Source organism: Mustela nigripes, chromosome 14 (genome assembly GCF_022355385.1).
Source record: "Mustela nigripes isolate SB6536 chromosome 14, MUSNIG.SB6536, whole genome shotgun sequence".
Taxonomy (NCBI): domain Eukaryota; kingdom Metazoa; phylum Chordata; class Mammalia; order Carnivora; family Mustelidae; genus Mustela; species Mustela nigripes.
The window spans coordinates 95496682-95519838 of NC_081570.1; the positions used below are offsets into that span (position 1 = coordinate 95496682).

Consider the following 23157-nt stretch of genomic DNA (forward strand, 5'->3'; position numbering starts at 1 on the left):
TTCTCTTCTCGCGAGATTTGTGAGCGACCATCTTGCTCCTGCCCCTGACAGAGTGTCTTGTTGGGGTCACTGGGACGCAGAGCGTACTGCGCGGACCCTTTTGACCATGCTGTCCCGGGTGGTTTTTTCTGCGGCTGCTGCAGCGGGTGAGATGTCTAGACCCTGGTCGGGGCCATCAGAGTGACTGCAAAGGAGTGTGTCTAGGGTAACTGGAGGAAGTGGGAGGAAAGGAGGTGTAGAAAGGCGCGGCAAGACTTGGGCCTGGGTGGGGAATTAATTACGCCGCTCGCAAGGGGCGCGCGTGGGGGTCTCGGAGTACTGGAGAGGGAGGTGCATGACCTTAGTGGGCGGGCTCCGCGGGGACGAGGAAGGGACAGACCGGATTTCACCTTGACCCTGCTGACCTGCGCCTTGTTTCTGTGCAGCCCCCTGTCTGAAGAACGCAGCCCTTCTCGGTCCAGGGTAAGTAAGAGGGGTGTAATACCCCCCTTCGTCCTTGTTTTATCACTTCATTTCACGTCTGTGTAACACCGTCTTAGCTTTAGGCCTGAAATTACCCTTCTTTAGGTAATTTTGAAAGGCTTAAAGCTTCATTGAAACTGCCCGGAACGTTGTCTGGTCATCTTCTGGCAAAGACTAAGAGGGTATGTGATGTGTTCTAACTAAACTGGAAGCTGGTTTTGGTGTCTTCTAAGCCCCGCCCCTTTCTCTTGTGACCTTCGTCTGGACTTAGCCGCGGGAATCGGAATTTCGAGATTGCATACCCAGAAGCAAGTTTTAGTAAATAAAATATTGAAGCATGTTGTTTTTAGTGTCTCTCCCATATTCCGACTTTTACTGCCGGATCGTAAGAGTCAGAGAAATTCATTGATTCAGTCAATCTTACCATGCCACTTACTTAACAAAAGATAGAAAAATGAATAAGGCTAACCTGCCTGCCCTGGAGCTCAGTCTCTGAGAGGAGCAGCTATAGATAGTAGTGGTTTAGAGCAAAGACTGTAAAGCTAGAGTTACACCTGGTTCCTTCACGTACCAGCTGTTTCCTCCTCTGCAAAATGGAGATAATAGTACATTATAGTTAGAACCAAGAGACTTAATTCCTGCAAAACTCGAAAAGCAGCACTGGATATAGAGTATGTGCTCAGTGTTGACATCTGTTACTAATGTTTCATAAATCATAAATCATGTTAGTTTCCTTTGGACTTTGTCTTTTTGCTTCCAGACTTAGACCTAAATCTTGACAACATTTGACAACTATTTTTGCCTTGAAAAAAAATGGCTTTTAATTCATTTGTAATTAGTTTTTGTGTGTGCAGTAAAGTGAGATTACAGTCGCTTCCAACTTAGCAGAGAAAAAAGATTCCATACATACAGGTAAACAATTTTAATAGAAGTCATAAACAAAATAATTACATAGGTAAGAGGAACATACTCGATTTCTCTTGTTTCACATTCCCTATCTAATATATCAGCAAGGCTCTTTCTCCAAATTATATATGGACTTGTAACCACTCTTCCAATACCAGTGCTACTGAAGTATGAACCACGGTCAACTTTCTCCTGGTCTGTTTCAGCAGCCTCTTAACTAGTTTCCTAGCATCTCTGTTCTTGTCCCATTATAGCCCATTCTCCTAGTAGCTGTAGGGATTACATGAGCTCCCAACACCAACAAAACCCTCCAGAGCTCCTTGTCTCAGTGAAATAAAATCCAAAGTTAACATAATCCAGAAGGCCCAACATGAATTGATCTCCTCCTACCTCTTAAGTTATCTCCTTATATTCTCTTTTTGGCTTCACTCTCTAGCCATGCAGGCTTCCTTGCTGTTGCTGTGAAAAGCTTATTGTTGCTCAGAATCTTTGTACTTGCTCTCCTCTTTTTCCCCCAGGTCACTGACTTAGATGTCATCTGACCTCACATCAAAAAAGACTTTTACCATTCATTGCTTCTTAGCACCTACCTTACCCCATTTTTCTCCGTAGACTTTCAGCTGCCTGAAGTTGTGTATAGACATACACGCTAACACTATCCACAACCCCACTAGAATGTGAAGGCTGGGGCTTGTCTGCTCGTTGCTGTGCCCTCAGCACCTGCCATAAGGGTGAATGAATGTAAGACTGGGGAGACCTTTATTTAAAAGGATATATGCTTGAGATGCTTTGAAGGCTGGTTGGGCTTAGCAGCCATTTAGTGAAAGTCATTTCAGGCAGAAGGAGCAGCATGAGGCATGTGTTTGGGTTTTTTTATTTGTTTATTCTTGAGAGCTCTAAGTAGTTCATATGGCTAGAGGATAGGAGAATGAAGAAAGAGGAGGATTTAGAATCTGACAGTTGTCATGTATACTTTGTTAAGTTTCTTTCCTATAGGCAGGAGAGCCTGAAGAGCTTTAAAGTCAACTTTGCATTTTAAAAACATTGGCACTAGTGTAGAGGGGCTAGGTTTAAAGAGGGTATTTGTTGAGAAGCGGGAATACCAGGTTTTGGATTAAGTAGTTAAGGCAAGAGATGATCAGGGCTTGAACTATGACAGCCAGTTCGGGAGAGGATTTGAGTTGGCCTAAAGCAAGTTCTCTAGTTCTGTGATTTAAATCAGTGGTTCTTGGAGCACCTGGGTAGCTCAGTTGGTTGAGCATCCAATTCTTGATTTCAGCTCGTCTCAACTCAGGGTCTTGAGTTCAAGCCCCATGTTGGGCTCCACATTGAGCATGGAACCTACTTAAAAATAAAAAAGGGGTGCCTGGGTGGTTCAGTGGGTTAAGTGTCTGCCTTTGTCGCTAGTCATGATCCCGGGGTCCTAGGATCCAGCCCTTCATCAGGCTCCCTCCTCAGCAGGGAGCCTGCCCCTCCCTCTTCCTCTGCCTGCCACTCCTCCTGCTTGTGTTCTCTCTTTCTCTATCAAATAAATTAAAATCTTTATAAAAAGAATTGAGCATCTGCCTTTGGCTCAGGTCATGATCCTGGGGCACTGGGATCAAGCCCCACATTGGGCTCCCTGCTGGAGGGGAGGCCTGCTTTTTCCTCTCCTGCTCGCCCATCTTGTGTTCCCTCTCTCCCTGTCTTCTCTGTCAAATAAATAAAAATCTTTAAAAAATGAAAAGAAAAAAAAAATTGTATAAATCAGTGGTTCTCATTCCAGAACAGTATTGCCCTCCAGGGGACATTTGGCAATGTCTGAAGACATTTTTGGTTGTCACCACTGGGGTGGGATGGGGGGATGCTGACTGGCTTTTAGTGGCATAAAGGCCATGGAGATACTGCTGATCACTACAGTGTACACGACAGCTTTCCATTATAACAAAAATTGTCTATAGTGATGAGGTTGAGAAACCCTGATTTAAATGAAAGAATCTTGAGCATGATTCCTAAATTACAAAACTTGGTGGGCTAGCTAATATATTAGGAGGCAGAAATAATCTTCAGAAGCTAAAAGAAACCAAAATGAATGAAATAATATAAATTCTTACACTTTGAAGGGATAGAGGTAGAGTGGGGCTGTGTGGGACAAAAACATAGTGAGAATTTGAAGGAGTCTGAGCTTGACAGCATATGTATAAAAGACTAGAGGGTTTTATTTCATCAGAATCTTAATGAACTGTCACTGCTGTAACTACTAAAAATGCAGTCTTGGGCTATTGGACTATGCAAATAGTTTACAAATCCACAGTAATAGTACAATAATTCAAGCTCAGTAATTAGCAAGTTCTCAACACATATTTGTAGAATGAATGAATGAATTGGTGAAGCTGTAGTTAGAGTAATTTTGTTCTGTATACCTTATTGTAGGACACAAAATCAGACAGCTCCTTGTGGACAGTTAGGATTATGAGAGAACAGATGTTTAACCCACATATTTAAACCCACATGTTTAACCCACAACGGGCGTTTTGTATGTTACATATAATAATAAAATTAGAACTAATGGATAGAGGTATCAAGTATATACACAGCATCTCAGAACATAAGTAGAGCTACCCAACACTGGAAAGTCCTGTTTCACACTGTGGTTAATTAGCACCCCATCACAGATTATACTCATAAAGGTCGGAGTTCTGACCATCAGGGTGCTCACAATACATTGAATACGTAATAGCTAATTGCTTACATAGAACTTTATTGTATGCTTAGCACCAATCAAAGCATTTTACCTAAAATCCTCCCAGCAACCCTATAAAATCATATTCTTTATTCCCATTTTACCTAGAGAAAGCTGCAATTACAGAAGCTTCATCTACTTGCTCAAGTGACTGGTGTAGGATTTGAACCCAGATAATCTGTCTGCAAAGTCTACATTCCTACATATTGTAATTCTAATAATAAACATATATAGTGCTAGACAGATGACCTAGACCTGCAGAATAGCCTTTAATTTTGTCTAATTGCTACCCGTAGGGTATTGCAGGCAACAAGGATCTTCCACACAGGGCAGCCAAGTCTTGCCCCTGTACCACCTCTTCCTGAGCATGGAGGAAAAGTTCGTTTGGGCCTGATTCCTGAAGAATTCTTTCAGTTCCTTTATCCCAAAACTGGCGTAACAGGTAAGCATTTGCCCCGTGTTTGATAGTATGTTTAGGTGGTATAGCTTAGGTGTACGTAGGATTTTAGTGGTCTCTACCTCTTCCACTTACACAGAAAAATGAAGTCAGCAGTAAATTGTGGAAGTAATTCAGTGGAACAGTTGTGACTTGGTTGCCCTAACTTGTCTATGAAGTAAAGTGTTTGGGATCTTAACTTGATTTTATAACATTGTCTCCATTTGTTGGTACACACATCCACTGAATGCCTGCTCTGTGCCAGGTACTCTTCTGGGCATACAGTGGTGAGCTGTGGTGGCTGCCATCACAGAGCACATGTTCTGTCATAGAATAGACCGTAAAGAAATGAATAACTGTATGATACATTGTCAGGTAGTGGAAAGAGCTGTGGGTTAAAATAAAGCTAGGTAAGGTAGTAGAGGTTATTATATTGTATATATAAGTGGAAAACAGAAATTGAGCCATATTTACCAGTTTTTTTCCTTTTAAGAAAGCATACACTATTCTGAGATCTTACATTTTTTATAATGCAATCTGCCTTCACTTACAGTATTTAATCCTCACAGCAGTCTGTAAGAGATTTTTTATTACCAAGAGTAACTAGAAAATAAAGAATTTGCTGAGATTTAGTCTCTCTTTGGTGACTGGGTTGGACTTAAATCCAGGTTCTCCAATTCAATATTCTTTTATGGTATCCATTGCCTTTCTTGCTCCAGCTACTGCTGTGACTAGGAAACACTGGAAACCAAGGTGATTGTTGTCTGTTTTTTTTTACCCCTCCAGGGAGTGGCCGAAAAGAACATTTCTGTAACTGAAATTGCAAGAAACATTAGGGTCCTCAGATCCCCAAAGAAGATTTAAAAGAAAAAAAGTTACCTATGATAGGCTTTTTTTTTTTGCAAGTTCACAGTTAAAATTTTTAATTTATGTTCGTTCAAATTTAAAGTTTATGTAATGGAGGCAAATTTTAAAAAGAGCTGTTGAAATTTTTTATGGAAAACTGGATAAAATACGTTTGAAACTGTTAATGCTTTTTATTCCTGTAATATATCGTAACATCCTTTGGTACTTGTGTTGCTCAGAAACACTTGTAAAGTGCTGCCCTTTAGGGAGCAGTTTTGTCTGTTTCTCATATCTTCTGAGGCATAATCATGGTGTCCTTTCAGAGCTCACAGCCTGGTTAAAGAAGATAGTTATATTTGAAGCATTGTAATTAGGCATTGTAGGAATTGAGAATCCTAATATTGAATTCATCCGTTTACATATATACTATTTTCTGTTAGGGTTTTTTTTGTTTGTTTTCTTGCTTGCTTATTTCCAGTGTCAGGTAGGCAGGAATGGATAAATTTTATCCTGACCAGTGTTCCCATTATAGTATATTTAGTTGCACAAATTACTTAATCTGTCACGCCAGGCACTCTGCATACCTTATTTCTCAGTTTCTTCCATCCTGTGAAGAAAGTACTGTTTGCGTTTTACAGGAGGAAACTAAACCTCAGATACTTGCTTAGTTTCTTCTGTGTTGCAGAGCCAGATTTCCTGGAGTCCAGATCCTTGTTTTTTTTCCACCCTACCATGCTGCTCCTCAAGATTTACTTGACAGAGATCACAAGTAGGCAGAGATAGAGGAAGGGAAACAGGCTCCCCGCTGAGCAGAAAGCCCAATGTGGGGCTTGATCCCAGGACCCTGGGATCATGACTTGAGCCGAAGGCAGAGGCTTTAACCCACTGAGCCACCCAGGCACCCCAAAATGTAGAACTTTCTGTCTCTCCTTTCAGATATAGTATATCCATCATAAAGTAACTTTTCCTTTTTTCAGGACCGTATGTGCTTGGAACTGGACTTATCCTGTATTTTCTGTCCAAAGAAATATATGTGATTACTGCAGAGACCTTCTCTGCCATATCAACAATAGGGTTGCTTATCTATGTAGCTAAAAAATACGGTGCCTCTATTGGGGAATTTGCTGATAAACTCAATGAGGTAAGCACTGCAAACCTGATTTCTCATTTTAGATGGTATTAAAAGCATCAGTACCATCAAGTGATGTTTCTGATGTTAATGTTAGGGGACAAGCATATAGAAATGAATCTGATTACAATGATTAAAATTATAGAGTGTTAATGTTGGTTACTAATTTGAGACTTTTAAATCTATAAAACTTTGTCCAGTTTTTTCATAGTTATGTTCATTCAACAAGATATTGCATAGCTATTATGAGCAATTATTTTTTAAGGATTTGTGCATTTCTGCCTGTATGTGTATACGCTTCTTCATGAGTGTTTTCACAAATGAGGAATATAACTTTGAGAAAGCATAGAATGAAGCTGTTTTTATTGCCCCTAATGCTTTTGCTGATCTTTTTTGTAAAATAATTGCAGCAAAAAATTGCCCAGCTAGAAGAGGCGAAACAGGCTTCCATCAAACAGATCCAGGATGCGATTGATATGGAGAAGTCACAGCAGGCACTGGTTGACAAGCGCCATTACCTTTTTGATGTCCAGAGGGTAGGTTTCAGAACCTTCTAAGGAAAATAAAGTTACTCATTTTTGTGCATTTAAGACAAAAGTTAGAATTTTATGAGGAATGGTTGAATATCTTGAGCATAGTTTATTTAGAAATGAGATTCAGGTGGGGCTTGGCAATTACAGCTATTTAGGTGTTTAATATCTACCAAGTAGATAAATAGTTACTCTAAAATTAGAATAAAAGCTATAAAAGAACATATTTTGGATCCACACAAAAGGAAAGTAGCCATTAAATTATAGCTGACTAAAAAATGATACTATCTAGGGCCATAGGTGAAATACTCAGGTATGCTTGCTATGAGGAAGTCTGAGACCTTACATTCCAGTTCACAAAGCAAATTCAGATAGCTGTGAAGCTTTTTACAAACATGGTCAGGGCATCATTAGATTCTAAAATGCTTCATTTCTGAAACATTTTTAGGAATATGATCAAGTATTTTTGCTTGACATCACATTGTTACTTACTTTGAGCCCCTGGTTTATCCTGATATTTACAGTGAGATGCCCTTATATTGAAATTTTATGTTACAGAAGTGCATATGAAATGAAAAGTGAGATGCTAAAATAAAGAGTATCTGAAATAGTAAAGATCTAGGCTAGTATTACTTAGTGTGGTCTTGGTATCACATGTATCAGTCCTCTTTGGTGCAGGTTTATGGACCCAGGCCAAGACTTGTGTGCTCAGAAACACTGTTAGATATCTATTTTTAAAACTGATCCCTAAAGATTCTTAAGCACATAAATGTTTGAAAACCTCAGGAAACTTTAGAACCTCTCCATATATATTTAGGTTTCAACCAGAGAATGCTTCCTATCTCATACATGATATATATACAAAAAATCTGACTTTTCAGGATGTATCTCTTTAATAAGAATCATATGGTAGTCTTTACCTTTTTACTTACTTATGAAATATTTAATGACTCGATTGAGCTTTTCCTGTATAGAGACTCTGGTCAAAGGCAGGTGTTTGGGAATAAAAGAAAAGTCTGCTTTCATGGAGTCTGCCTTCTAGCCAGGGGCTGAGAGGATAGAAAATAATTGAGCAGATAGGAATGTCAGTGATAATGAGTGCTGTGTAGAACAACAAACTAGGAAAGGAAGAGAGATCTTAGAAGAAGGGAGTCACTTATAATGGGCAGTCTAGAAAGGCCACTAATTTGTTACTTGAACAGATTTCTGAAGAAGTATTGGTGAAAGCTCTGTGGACTGGTGGGGAAACAGTATTGTAGCAGAGTGAGGAAAAATTTTAAGGGCCCTACACCTGGAAATTTATTTGGTATAGTCAAGGAGTAGTAAGGAGACCAGTGTAGTTGAAGCAGAATGGGTGAGGAGGAGAAAGGAAATTAGAGAGTGGTCAGAGAGGGGCTAGAGTGGGTCGAGTCTTGTAGCCTTCTCTGTGGACTGTAATCTACTGTGAGTAAGAAAGACATTGAAGCTTTAAGCAGAGGAGTAACACGATCTCACTTGCCTTGATGCAAATAGCCTTTGGTCTTGTAGCATTGGCTTGAAATGCCTACAAGTTAGTGAAGTAGAGTTGTTAGGTGTAGACCATTGGATATAGGAGTTTGGAATTTATGAGGAGAAGTCCAGAATTCCAGGCTGGAGATTTGGGAGTCATAAGCTGACAGGTTGTACTTAAAGTTTTAAGACATGATGGGGAAGAACCAGTGAAAACAAGGACAGTTCCAATGAGTAGTCATCCTAGTTATGGTCAGGAAATAAAGGACTTACAAATTTGCCATGGATTTAGCAACATGGAAGTTCTTGGTAATCTTGGTAAGGGCTGTTTTAGGAAGTAATGGGAGTTGGTTGAAGAAAACATGGAAGGGAAGAGATTGGAGTCAGTATATACAACTGTCAAAATTGTCAAAGTTTTACTGTAATGGTAGGAAAAGGAATTAGTTGCTAGGAGGGGAGGATATAGGAATCAAGAGCTTTTTTTAAAGGATAGAAAGTATTGTTACATGTTAGTGTTTGATAAAAGGAGAGAGAACAATTGATGCAGAAGAAAGGGAGAGAAATTTGCTGGAGTAATGCCCTTCAGTAGGCCAGAGGACTTGGAGTAAAGGTGCGGGTGACGGGGCTGGCATGGACAGCTCAGCTGCAGTTACAGAAGGAAGGCAAAGTACACAAGTATGGGTTCAGACTGGTTTACATGGTGTGAGAAGTTTGTAGAAGCTCTTTTACTGCTCCCCTTTTCTTGGTGAACTAGGATGAAAGTCATGTGCTGAGAGTGAAAGTAGTCGAGATACCAGAGATGTAGGAGAAAAAAGACCGGGAGGATGAATGGACTAAAGAAATGTACTTAGAGGTATTAAGGGCCTCCTTGAGATTAAAACAGGCAAACCTGTAAAGATTCTCATTACAGACTAGAAGATAACAACATCCCTGTCACTGTTGTTAAATCGATTATTTTCCTGGAGATAGTAGCTGGATTCAAGAGTATCGACATAATTATTAAAATAATAACCAAATTCAGTCAGGTGTCTAGGTACACCGTTAATATCTGATAAGCAAAATCTGTACCCTTCCATATACAAATAGCAGTCAGTTAGGCAGTACACTGGAAGAAGATAAACTGTATAGGAAAAGATGCCTTGAGTAAACTTCACTAGAAATGTGCAGTTTTTCCTTCAAAAAACATAACGATGCTTGTGAGGTATAAGGTTCTAAGAGCCTTGTTCTTAGATTGGAAGGCTCAGTGTTACAAAGACATCAGTTCTCCTTACTTTAATCTTTATACTTAACACATTCCTAGAAGGAAAATAACTAATAGCCTGGAGGGAGGGGATGTTGGGACTTGGACACATTGATTATTAGTTAAAAAAAGAAAGAAAGACTATCCAGGAATATTTTGAAAAAGAGAAGTAATAAACAGTCTTGCCAAATATGAAAATCCATTATAAGATTATAAGGAGTTGTAAATAGTGTGGTGCAGTGCATGAATGGAAAGTCAGTGTGGCACAGTAGAGGAGAAGATCTAGAGATCCATTTAAATGCTAAGAACGCTAATTCAGTGTAGATGTCTCAGTTCCGTTGTAGAGGGGAGAGAATTGGCACCTGTATAGACACAGCTTTGGTTTCCTACCTTTCACTTTCTACTAAAATAAATTCCAAATAAATTAAAGATCTTTGTAAGAAATGAAGTCATAAGGTAGAAAAAGAGAACATAAACACACAAAAAAAATACCTTTGGAGTTGACAAAGCCTTTTTTTTTTTAGATTTTATTTATTTATTTGACAGAGATCACAAGTAGAGAGGCAGGCAGAGAAAGAGGGGAGGAAGCAGGCTCCCTGCCAAGCAGAGAGCCCAATGCGGGACTCGATCCCAGGACCCTGAGATCATGACCTGAGCTGAAGGCAGAGGCTTAACCCACTGAGCCACCCAGGCGCCCCTGACAAAGCCTTTCTAATAAAGATTAAAAAATCCACAAACTTAATGGTGACAGATGTTAACTAGGCTTACTGTGGTGGTCGTCTCACAGTATATTTGAAGTACTGAATCTATGTTAAACACCTGAAATTATACCTCAGTTCATAAAACCTTTAAATTACACCTCAATTTTTATGAAGTCCATGGATCAAGATGTGTGTACACACACACAACCAATAGAGTATTGCTGGGCCCTCAGAAGGAATGAAACCTTGCCATTTACAACAATATGGATGGAGCTAGAGAGTATTATGCTAAGTGAAATAAATCAGAAAAAGAAAAATACCGTATGATTTCACTCATGGAATTTAAGAAACAAAATAAATGAGCATGGGGGAAAAAAGAGGCAAACCAAGAAACAGACTCTTAACTGTAGATAACAAACTGATGGTCACAGAGGGGTGGTGGGTAGGGGTTGGATGAAATGGTTTGATGGGAATGAAGGAATGCACCTGCTACAATGAGCGTTGGGTGTTGTATGGAAGTGTTGAATCACTGTATTCTACACTGAAACTAATATTACACTGTATGTTAACAAACTGGAATTTAAATAAAACTTGAGAGAGAAAAAAAATAAAAATTTTAAAAACCCGGAAACTATAAGAGGAAGAGTTGTTAAATGGATCTCATGAACGTTTTACATGTAAAAATAATCATACACTAAGTTAAACCACAAACTGGGAAGAATAAGTTTTTTCCATCTGACACAAAAGGGTATTACCTTAGGAGAGACCAACATCCCAGTAGAAAACTAGGCATAGGACATAGACCATTCATAAATAAATAAGTGTAAGTGGTTTCTGAATATGTAAATGTTCTTAGATAATGACATTAAAATTCCTATTTTTTCCGCTTATGAGGATAGAGAGTAAAAGGTTTAATTATCATTGGTTAGGGTTTGAAGTAATAAGCATTTGTGTTACTGGTAGGAGAATGAAGTGTAGTTCAGCTTTATGTAGAATGTGACAGTATTAATCACAATTTAAGAGCATGGGTTTTATAGCCTGGCTCCTTGTATTCAGATTTTGGCTTCACAATGTATTACCTCTGTGACTTTTGATGAGTTCCTTAGCTTCTGCTTCAGTTTCTTTGCTGTAAAATGGATATAATAATAGCAACTATCCAGTAGTATGATTATAAGACTTAGCTGAATTGACACAGTTTTTAGAATATAGTAGGTACTATATTGAGTACATGTTATTATTACAGCAAGTATTTTTTTTGTTAACTTTGTTTTTTTACTTATTTTAAAGATTTTATTTATTAGAGAAAGAAAGAGCGTGCACGAGCGGGATGGGGAGGGGAAAGGGAGGAGCAGACTCCCCACTGAGCAGGGAGCCCAGCAGGGGCCTGGATCCCAGCATGACCTGTGCTGAAGGCAGAGGCTTTACCAACTTAGCCACCCAGCCACTCCATTTATAGCAAGTATTTACACATAGGTGCAAAGACATACAGAACAGTTGCAGCATTATTTCTGGTAGAAAAAATTGGAAGCAGTTTAATGTATTAATAGAGTTTAGCTAAATGAACTCTGGATTATGGGACACCAGTGTAATAGAATTCAGGGTAACTTAAAATTGTGGTGGGTCTAGATGTCACAATTAGTAAAAGTGATGTGTGTGCATGGGTATGTGTGCATGCCTGCCTATACCTGTATTTTGTTTACTGAATATATTTGGGAGAGAATACAAGAAATACAGGAAGATGGTGCCCTGTGGGTGGATGAGAGGAAACTCACTTTATGTACTTTTAAGTATATTTTTACCATATGCTATTAGAATTTATTTACCACATTCATCTCTTACCTGTTCATGTTAAATAAAATATTATCATAAAATACAAGAAAGTGGTGAGGTATTCTAATCGCAGAATCCACAGAGTGGAAGTGATCCTTCAGTGATGCCAAGTATTTCATCGGTTCTGAATTTTGCTTCAGAATAACATTGCTATGGCACTGGAACTTACTTACCGGGAGCGGCTGCACAAGGTATACAGGGAGGTGAAGAATCGCCTGGACTATCACATCTCTGTGCAGAACATGATGCGTCGAAAGGAACAAGAGCACATGATAAACTGGGTGGAGAAGCATGTGGTGCAGAGCATCTCTGCACAGCAGGTATTTGGCGTTCAGAAGCTTCTGGAGTTGTACTGGTTTCTCTTAATGGGCCTTTGCTGTTGCTCTCTTAGGATAGGAGTAGCTGTCAAGGAGTCTTTAGCCTAGAGATGCTGGGGTTGCCCTGGTTCATTGTGGGTAGTGGTAACGTGGAAGACACTGCACAGCTATGTTGGTGGCTTTCCTCTTCCTCACAATGTGGTCTCCACAGGGTCCCTCACAGTCTGAGACAGTGGCAGATAATTGAGAACACTGATGGTGGCACACTTGTACTCAGGTTCCATCACGTGGGAAACGTTAACCTACATAGTTCATTTCTCTGTACAGCAGACTGGATAAAACTTTCTGAGTCCCTTCCATTCCCTAATACCATGATCTCTACTCGGTTTCCTCTTCCCAGCTGCTTACATTGTTGTTCTTGAACAGAAGAGAAATGTTTTTTTTATTACTTGCCTTAATTTGTTTTCCTTTTTAAAGGTTATATTCCTTTTTTAATTAGGACTTGATTTTTTCTTTCCCAAATATATGGAATATATAGGCATTTCTGATAATTTTCTATATAGCCATCAGGGACTAGAAGAACAGGGTCTACCAACATTTAGTGATTTTTTTTTTTTTAAGTAAATTGTCTTACCTAAAAATAACATAATTAAGAAATGGGGAAAACCCTAAAGAAAAAAGATAAAATTTTTATTCTTAACATTTCTGTGTTAATGTTTGTTAGGTTGCTGTTTCTCATGCAGCTTTTAGCTATACAAGCTAACAAGTGGCACGTGGTTATAGGAGTGCCTGGCTTCAAATTCTACTTAGATTTCACTCATAAAAACTGTGAGCCAGGAGATTTTAACTAATTCCCTGGATTTGCTTAGAGTAAATTGCATCCCCCCTTGATACGTAAAAAATGTGTAGTGGTCTGTCATGTCATCTTGAGAGTCTGTAGGAACCTCAAGATCTTGTAACAGGAACTGTCATTTAGAATTACAGTATTTATACATACTTCTGTTATTTGGAGAGGTCTAACTAGAGTTCTCTTTCCTTATCATAGGAAAAGGAGACAATCGCCAAGTGCATTGCAGATCTAAAGCTGCTTGCAAAGAAGGCTCAAGCACAGCCAGTTCTGTAAATGCATCTGTCCCAGTGGAGACAGCTAGAAGCAATTGACTGAAGAAATTAGTCCATGTGACACAATCTTTCTGTATTGCTATCTACTGAAGTTACACTTCACCTTCCCTAAAAATGAAAAGTTTGTTTCTTAGAGTGAGAGAATTAAAACAGTCTGTTGGTGAACGAGATGTTTTTCATCCTTCCATGATCACTTTTGAATGAGAAGTTGCTATTAATAAAACTTGTTGGTGGCTAACGATTACCAAGCTATACTTTAAATCTGTAGTTAATTCTACCATCTTGCACTGTATAAGTGATAGTTGAAACTAGGTTTTTCAGGTTGTATAATATTCTGAAATATTTTAACATCATATGGCTAAAAATTGAACGCATCATTGAACTGATGTTTTAGTGGTAAGCTGTTTCTGGCTACTGACAAGTTACAGGAAATTTAAAGCTTTTTATTATTAAAATAACTAAAGGAAGTGTGTATCCAGTCACATTGGTTTTATTATTTTAGTATGTCTGTAGGATATATTATGGACCCAATGTGTTATAAAATTAACCTAAAGAGTCCAGCAGATATGTCAAAAAATTCTGCCCTTCCATAGGCTTGTTTTGTTTTTTGTTTTATTTTTATTTTTTAAATATTTTATTTATTTATTTATTTGACACAGAGAGATCACAAGGAGGCAGAGAGGCAGGCATAGGGGGAGAAAGGAGGAAGTAGGCTCCTGCCGAGCAGAGAGCCTGATGTGGGACTCCATCCCAGGACCCTGAGATCATGACCTGAGCCGAAGGCAGAGGCTGAACCCACTGAGCCACCTACGTTCCCCCATAGGCTTGTTTGTATTTAATTCTCCCATACTTATTTAAGGATGTACTTATAAACAAAGGGCAACTTACATAATAGGAAATATTTGAAAATGTGTACCATTTGGGTAACTGCTATTTTCTCTCACTTCCTAGGATTTTAATTCATGTAACAGCCGATGTAGGGTCAGTATTTATTGGTAGCTAATATATTCATTTGCTACAGAAATCAGATTGACATCTTTATTGTTATTAAAGAGATTTTGCTATGGTTGGCAGAGGTGCTCCAAATTCTTTGTTTAACAAAGGATTTATAAATACCTAATTTGTGCTAAGCACTATTCTTCACTGGTCATACAGAGATAAAATTGCCTCTCAGAAAGTTAAAAATCTAGAAAAGGCAGTAAGAGTATGTGAACAATAGAGACTTTAGCACCGGTGCTTTGAGAATATAATGGCACTTCAGGTGGTTTCACTAGCCTCGTTTTCCTTTTATAGAACTATCAGTAAGCGTTCAGTCGGAGAAGCACAACTACTAGGACAGAGGTTTGTACGGAATTTGACTTGGCACTGTTGTGGGAACTGCTTAAGCATGGCTCTCTGAGGCTGTTAACCTTTGTTTCTGATGTAGGAGCTCAAAGTCCAAGAGTAGGCAGGGAAGAGGGGAAGATGGCTGTAAAGAGGGAGACACAGGAACAAGTAGAAATCGCAACCACAGACCGAAACCCTTGTCATTTTTATTACCTCGGACTTTGATGGTATGACTTCCAGAAAAGCCTGGGTCCTTTTTCACACATATTACGGTGGCCAAAGGTTAGAAAAGCTGAAGAGTGCTCCAGGGAAAGACGGGGAAGTTGTCGGCCAGTTAACAACTGGGAGCCACAGATCACCAACAACACATATGAGCTCCTAAATAGTTGCTGCTTCACATCTGCTCTGTAAACTTGCTCAGGGACCGATTGCTCACTCTAACAGAAATATTCAGGGAAGAGAATTCTGGAAAGTAATTTCGTGTAACCCACTCAACACATTACAAACCACCACAATAACTAGCCTATTAATAAATGTTAGCCTGGATGAATAATACTGAAAGCAAAAATCTAATCCCAAGAAGTCCGTGAACATCCAGTGAAGTGGAGAGAGCAGAAAGGTGACAGGTAAGAAAGGGAAGGCTGAGCTGGTGTTTGAAAGAGAAAGCCAAAAGAGTTAGGGGTTGGGTCCAGAAAGAAGGAGCAGAACTCATGATTGTGGGAAAGCTAATGTAAAAGAGGAACATTTTTAAATCTAAGTTACTCAAGTGAAATACAAATAGGAGTTATATTAGGGTCCTTAAATGTTCTGCTTAGCAGTTAGATTTTGTTCTGAGGACCGGGGAGCAGAGGAATGACAACTAGATTTTTGTTTCAGAAAAGGTACTGTCAACAGAAGACGACAGTTTGGGGAGAGGCAGAGCTTGCTCAGCGGCAGGATCATTCTAGCCAAAAGACATTGAAGACCTCAACTGAAGGCCTTGTCAGTGTGGTTGGAAAGAAGGTAATTGAGAAACACTAAAGGCAACGTTAATGGGACTTGAGTGTGCAGATAATGGAAGGAAGGAACAATCAATGTGAGTTACAGCTTTCTTGGAGAAGTTATAGCCTGAAAGGGAAGAGAATGGGAGGCACTGTTACTCACCGTGACTCAGGAAAGAATGTAAGTAAGTATAGAGCCATGAAAAAATATCAGTGTTTTTGAAATGGTAGAGGATTACACAAAAAAAGGAATAGCCAGTTATTGGAGGAAAACCAGGAGAGAGCAGTGTCAAAAAATCAAGACCGTGGAGAGTTCTGTGTCAGAAGAGCCACTTTTTCAGGGAGATTAAGAGGACTCAAAGTGCGCATTAGAGTTAATAGCAGAAAGTCTCTGGTGGCCCATATTAGAGTAGGTTTGGTTGAATAGCAGGGCAAAAGATAGATTACGGTTGTGGTAAAGGATTGAGAAGCAGTGAGGAAATAGATCTACATAGAATAATTTTCAGAACATTACTCACCCTCACTTGTATTGTCTACACCCCTGTTGGATTCCTTAAAGACATCTCAAATGTAAGTTAAAAATAGATCTCTTAGTCTCCACCCCCACCCTGCTCTTCCTAAGTCTTCTCTATCCCATAATGGCACCACCTTTCACCTAAGTTGGCCAGCCCAAAAAACTAGGAGTCTACCTTAGTCCTTCTCACTGTTCGTTTTTTTTTTGTTGTTGTTGTTTTTTTTTCTTAAGATTTTACTTATGAGAGTGAGCAGTTGCAAGCAGGGGATAGGGGGAGGTGGAGGAAAGCAGACGAAGCCAACTCCCTGTTGAGCAGGGAGCCTGAAAATGATAATGTGGGGCTCGATTCCAGGATCCTGGGATCATGACCTGAGCCAAAGGCAGATGCTTAGTCAGTTGAGTCACCCAGGAGCCCCAGGCTTTCACTTTACCCAGTCCATCAGCAAGTCTTGTTTACTTCTACTCAAAAATTATCACAAATATGTCCACTCCTACCACTGCCTAATCCAAGCTGCCATGTTTCACTTGGACTACTACAATTCTCTGTCGTACACTTGCATCCTTTTAACAATTCTCTGCAGCCAAAGTGAGCTTTATAAAATGTAAGTTGAATCCTATCACTACCCTGCCTAAAACTATGTAATGCTCTATCACATTTAGAATAAAATCTGATCCTTATCTTATTTACAAGGTACTGTATGATCTGGTCCCTAGCAATGTCTCTGACCTCATGACCACCACTCTCCCTATTGATTCTGCTTTGGCCACCCTTTCTTTGCTGTTTCTCACACATCTGAACTGTTCCAGTTTGAACGCTTTGCACAAACTCCAAGCTTCCCAGACAGGTTGCCACAGATGGCTAATATGCCGGAGATACTACTTAATATGTGGGGCAGGGGGGCTGACCCTCAGGCCAACGATTTCAGGCTGAGAACAGTTTCATCTGGGGCTTCTCATCAGGCCATTTGGTCTGAGCAGAGTCTAAGAACAGGCCCCACAGTGCCCAGAACCAGAGAACCGGATGACCAACGTCTTGCATTCAGCAACACTGACACATTGCCAAGAGAGGGTTTTCCCACCTGGACATAAGCAATGGTGCCCAGTTGTAGAGCACGTGCTGCTTCTCTTGGGCCAGGGGCCATGGATGTGCTAGAGGAATTTGTTTACCTGTGCCCAAGCAGTATGATGTCAACCCAAAGAGGAGGTGATAAGCCAAGCAGGAGTCCTAGAGGCAAAACTCCAGACCCCGGCTCCAAATCTCTACTTCCAAATTATCAGAAATGTATTTCTATGCGGTAGATGTGGTTTGGGACCTACCAACCGGCTGCATGGTGACTGGCTGGCTGGGCAATCTGCAGATGAGAGTATCATGATTATTTCTTAAGTATGTGATATGAAAAAGTCCAGTTGAATTTGAAGTATTTTTGTATGAGCAAAAGAAATCAATTACATTGTTAGTGAAAAAAGGGAAATGTTAGATTCTTTTGTTGTAAGTTTTATACTGAGCAAAACAAATTATTTTCAATGATAAATAATAATCTGAAGACCATTCTAGTCAAGTCAATCACCCTAATTCGGTGGTTATTCTTAACATCCCTCATGGTAAGATAACCCAGAAATGTTTCCTGATGTGATTAAATATAAAGTAGACAATGTCTCCTATGATGTAATCTAGCCAAAAATAATGAACTTGAATCTGTCAAGGCTTAAGATGTAAATTCCAGTTTCCAGGAACTACAGGAGATAGAGGAACAAGATAAATGACATTAAAGGAAGTAATTAAATTAAGGATTATGTTTCTCCATGTATTAGGTCTTATGTGTTTTCCATTAAAGTTTTTTGATGTTCTCTGTTAAGGTCTGGTACCTCTTTTATAACATTTATTCTAAAAACTCTTTATTCTTTATTAGTATTATAAAATGTACCTTGCTTATATTTTCTATTTGTTGTTGAAGAAATAAAATTAAGATGTGGATTCCTGGAACTTTGTTGGTTGGGGTTAAAATGCAATTGAAATGCAAAATCTTGTAACATTTGCTTCCGGTAATGGTAGATTAGGTAACTCAGACTGTGCAACTGAAGAAATTTTTTAACATCTGAGTGAGATATAATACATATCTTAAGAATATTAAAGCACTGGGGCGCCTGGGTGGCTCAGTGGGTTAAAGCCTCTGCCTTCGGCTCAGGTCGTGATCCCAGGATCCTGGGATCGAACCCCGCATTGGGCTCTCTGCTCAGCAGGGAGCCTGCTTCCTCCTCTCTCTCTCTGCCTGCTTCTCTGCCTACTTGTAATCTCCGTCTGTCAAATAAATAAATTAAATTAAATTTAAAAAGTTAAAAAAAAATATTAAAGCACTAAGAGTTAATGAGATATCATCAGGCCAAGGACCGAAAGACAGTGGAAGTTCAGAGAGGTGAGTTTAGCACTCGGGCCCACATATGCCCTGGAAGCATTTGCCAATCTGAGAGAGATGGCCAGAAGACTAAACTATTCTTTCGGTGACTTCACAGAATAGTGGCTATTCTCAGAGAAATGAAGGATGGAGTCAAGGACCCACTGAGGAGGGGAACCGAGTAAACATCACCACTTCCCACCACCACCAACACACATACAGTCAGCTGTACTTGGAAATAAAGGTGAAGACCAAAAAACCAGCCCTTCCATGGCCAGTGCCCTGCTGTGAGTGGATAACTCCATGAACACTCAGCCTTGAACTTGGATTAAGGTGATCCCAGATTGCTGGGGGCGCCAGGTTCCTGGCAAAAGCAATACAAGAAACCTGGTTTGGAGGAATAAAACGTGACCCTACTCTTATATTTCTACGAATGATTTTTCAAACCCAATTTTACAGTAAAATATAATCAGATGATTAGAAGATAAGATACTGTAAGCAAAAACTAAATATTAAGCCATAAACTAAATATGCTTATTGTATTAAAGCAGATAAAAGTCAAGTTTGAAAATGTTGACAGAACTGAGCATACATTTAAAGAAACAAAATTTGAAGAATATAAATTCTAGAACTGAAAAAAATATATAGAAAAATTAGCTCAGTTGGCTCTTGTCAATAGCAGATTAGACCATGGTGAAAGGAGCAATTATGAACTGGAAATAACTTAGAATATCTAGAAGGAAGGAGAGAGACAAAAAAAAAAAAAGAGAGAGAGAGAGAGAGAAATACCAAATGGACAGTAGGAGAGAAGATACAACAAGGTCTAATATGCAGTTGGAATCCCCAAAGAAAATGAAGCAGAGGCAATACTTAAAAGAGCTCACAGCCAGAAAATCATGACACGAAGTGGTCGATATATGGGGAGGAAATAACCAACCAGGATTCCATGGCATTAAAATATCTTTTAAGAATGGAAGAGAAATAAAAATTTTGAAAGAACTAAATGAGTTAACAGCCAGCAGCACTTCACTGAAACACTAAAAGGTATCCTTAAGACAAGGAAAATGATCCCATAGAAAATGCCAGAAACGGGAAAAGGAAGAAAAACAGCTGTTAAATACATGAGTAGAGGGGTGCCTGGGTGGCTCAGTGGGTTAAGCCTCTGCCTTCAGCTCAGGTCATGATCTCAAGGTCCTGGGATCGAGTCCCGCATCGGGCTCTCTGATCAGCGGGGAGCCTGCTTCCTCCTCTCTCTCTCTCTGCCTGCCTCTCTGCCTACTTGTGATCTCATTCTGTCAAATAAATAAATAAAATCTTTAAAAAAAGAATACGTGAGTAGACCTAAGATAAGTGTAAAGATAAGCTCTTGGGAGATTAAAATATTTTTATGTAGAAGTAGACAAATTCATAATCACATCCATGACTAAAAAATTAGTAAACAGTTAGGATATAGAATTTGGACAGAACAACAAACTGTACTTAATAGAGACATACAGAATGCTACTGCCAATAACCACAGGCTACACATTCTTCTCAAGTACATATGAAATAGCATTCAAAGGGCCCCTGGATGGCTCAGAGTCACTTAAGCCGCTGACTCCTGGTTTCGGCTCAGGTCGTGATCTCAGGGTTGTGATACCGAGCCCTGTGTAGGGGGGCTCCACGGAGTGCAGAGTCTGCTTGAGATTATCTTTCCCTCTCTCTTTCCCTCCTTGTCAAGCTCTCTCTCTCTCACTCAAATAGATAAACAAATCTGGTGGAAAAAAAAGATAGTACATAAAAATTGACCATGTAATATTGTATAATGCGTGCTTCAACAGATTTTGAAGGATTGAAATCATGCATAGTATTTTTTGTTGATCACAGAGCAGTTGTGCTTAAAAATTAACCAAATGATAAGGAAATCAATGTGTATTTTGAAATTAGGAAATACATTTCTAAGCAATCCACGCCTCAAAGAAGAAATTAGAAACTATTGTGAAATGAATGACAAAAAACAGAAGATACAGAGGTGCAAGGAGTACGAAATCTGGCCCCAAACTTCTGAAGTCGGGTTTGTGGTTAGAGAATCCTCAAAAGTTGTTTTGTTTTTCTCTTTCTCCTCTGCCCAGAGCCAAGACTGGAATAAACCAGCGTGACAGGCAGAGTTCTACAGTGCCCCCCCAGTGTCTTCCCTGGTGTTACCCCAGTAAAATCCCTTGCCCTGAGCACTGATGGACTCTGTGACTTGCATCTAATGATACAATATATCAAAGGTGATATGTTGCCACTCCCTCCATTGGGTTATTTGATGTGGCACAGGTGATGAGAAGTCACTCCCACTGCTACATTACACTGTAGACCACCATCCTGGCAGCCTGGCAAGACTCTCCTGCTGGCCTCAAAGAAGCAGACTGGCATGTTGTGAACTACCTATGAAAAGGGCCACAGGTGGGGAACGACAGGCAGCTTCTAGGACCCGAGGGCTAACCCCAGCACACAGGCAGTAAGAAGCTAGGGCCCCTCAGTCGCACAGCCGAAAGGAGAAGAATTCATGCAAAAAATGGAGTTTGGAAGTAGATCTTCTCCTAGTCAAGCCTCTGATGAAACCAAGGCCCCAGCCAGTGCCCTCACTGCACTCTGATAAGACCCTAAGCAGAGAACCCTGGTAAGCAGTACCAAAGCCTCTAACTCACAGACACTGAGAGATAATAAATGTGTACTCTTTTAGGCTTCAGAATGTGTGATCATTTGTTATGCTGCTGTTGAAAGCTAGTACAAGGATCCTTAACATGTCCATCTGTGGCTTTTTTCCTAATCCACCCACTGTGGTTCTCCTTTCAGAGGGTCTGATGCAATCCACCCCCCGACTCCCGCCTTGGTGCAGGCTTTAGATTCGGTTTCCTGATCTCATGCACATGGCCTTTCGACCCTAACTCTGAGTCAACAAAAATTAGCAGCTGTTCCCAGAGCAAACCCCAGCTCCAGCTCTCACTCAATATGCTTCCTTTGTACTTTTGAGGATTCCCAGCATCCAGTTCAGCCACGCATTTCTCAATTCTGGTGTTTAAAATGTTTCATCAGCATTGGTTGGTGCTCTTTGACAAGAGGATCTCTTTAAAGATCCAGTCTGTTCTATGTCCTGGGATTCGTGTTCACCGTTCAACCCACTGAAGTCTTATTCTCTGCCACTGCCACACCCTAAGCTGTGTTCACAGAAAGGGGTCATCATGATCCCTTCATTTCCAGATCCAGTCCACTCTTTCCAGTCCTCATGTTACTGGGTCTCCCTCTTGGCAGCATCTGGTGCTGTTGGCCACAGCTTTCCTTCCTTCCTTTTCTTCCTGGCTTCTAATAGCTTGTGTTCGCTGTCACTGCTTCCTCTCAGTTTCCTTAGCTGACAGCTGTCTGCCTCCCTCTAAATATTGGTGTTTCTCAGGGTTCTGGCCTATGAATTTTTATTCCCACTCTACAGGCTACGTGGACAGACTTAGCCATTCCCATGGCTTTTACTATCACTTGTATGCAGCTGACTTCCTCACTTCTAACTCAAATCGTGTTAGGCAGGATGGGTTAGGTTAAGGGAGATCAGAAACTATCCCCAAATCTTTGTGTAATGTGGAAATGCTTATTTCTTGCTCATAAAGAATCCACCACAGGTCCAGGTGGCCCTCCGGAGAAACTATCCTCTATATGATGACGCAGTGATCCAGCTTCAAGAGCCTGCAACCTTACCTTCTCACCACAAATCTCCGTGACCACCCTGCAGAAGGGGTCAGAAGAGGTCTTACTTCAGTGATTAAATGCTTCAACTCAAAGGGAATAACTCACTTTCATTCATAGTCTTTTGGCCACAACAAGTCACATAGCAACCTCCCTCCCCCCCCCAAATCACAGGCGAGGCTTTGGGCCAGAAGGAGAAGAGAATTGATTGTGGGCAAGAACTAGGACTGTCTATCACACAAATCTAGAGCTCTTTTATGAGCGCTAGATCTGTGTGTCCTGTTACCCTTGCCACATTTCTGCCTGAATGTTGCACAAGCACCCTGAAGTCAATGTGTCAAAGAGTAAACACATTATTTGTCCAATTCTACATCACTTCTATATTGGCACTAACTAGTCAGTGATAACGATGCAGAAATCTGGGAGCTACCCTGAGCTCCTCTCTCCCATACCCTCCTCTTACAAGTAGTAAATGACTAGATTCATCACCTCTCTTCCCCATCTCTTCTTTGT

The 23157-nt window shown here is 40.1% G+C and overlaps 1 protein-coding gene across 1 annotated transcript; it reads left to right on the forward strand.

Annotated features, from left to right (window-relative positions):
• The first annotated feature begins 17 nt into the window (after nucleotides 1–17).
• On the forward strand, nucleotides 18–13983 carry ATP5PB (ATP synthase peripheral stalk-membrane subunit b). Its single transcript, XM_059375730.1, has 7 exons — nucleotides 18–146; nucleotides 426–462; nucleotides 4387–4532; nucleotides 6350–6513; nucleotides 6912–7037; nucleotides 12431–12610; nucleotides 13653–13983. Exons 1-7 carry the CDS (start codon nucleotides 107–109, stop codon nucleotides 13728–13730), a joined length of 771 nt encoding a protein of 256 aa, XP_059231713.1. The 5' UTR covers nucleotides 18–106; the 3' UTR covers nucleotides 13731–13983.
• The last annotated feature ends 9174 nt before the right edge of the window (nucleotides 13984–23157 follow it).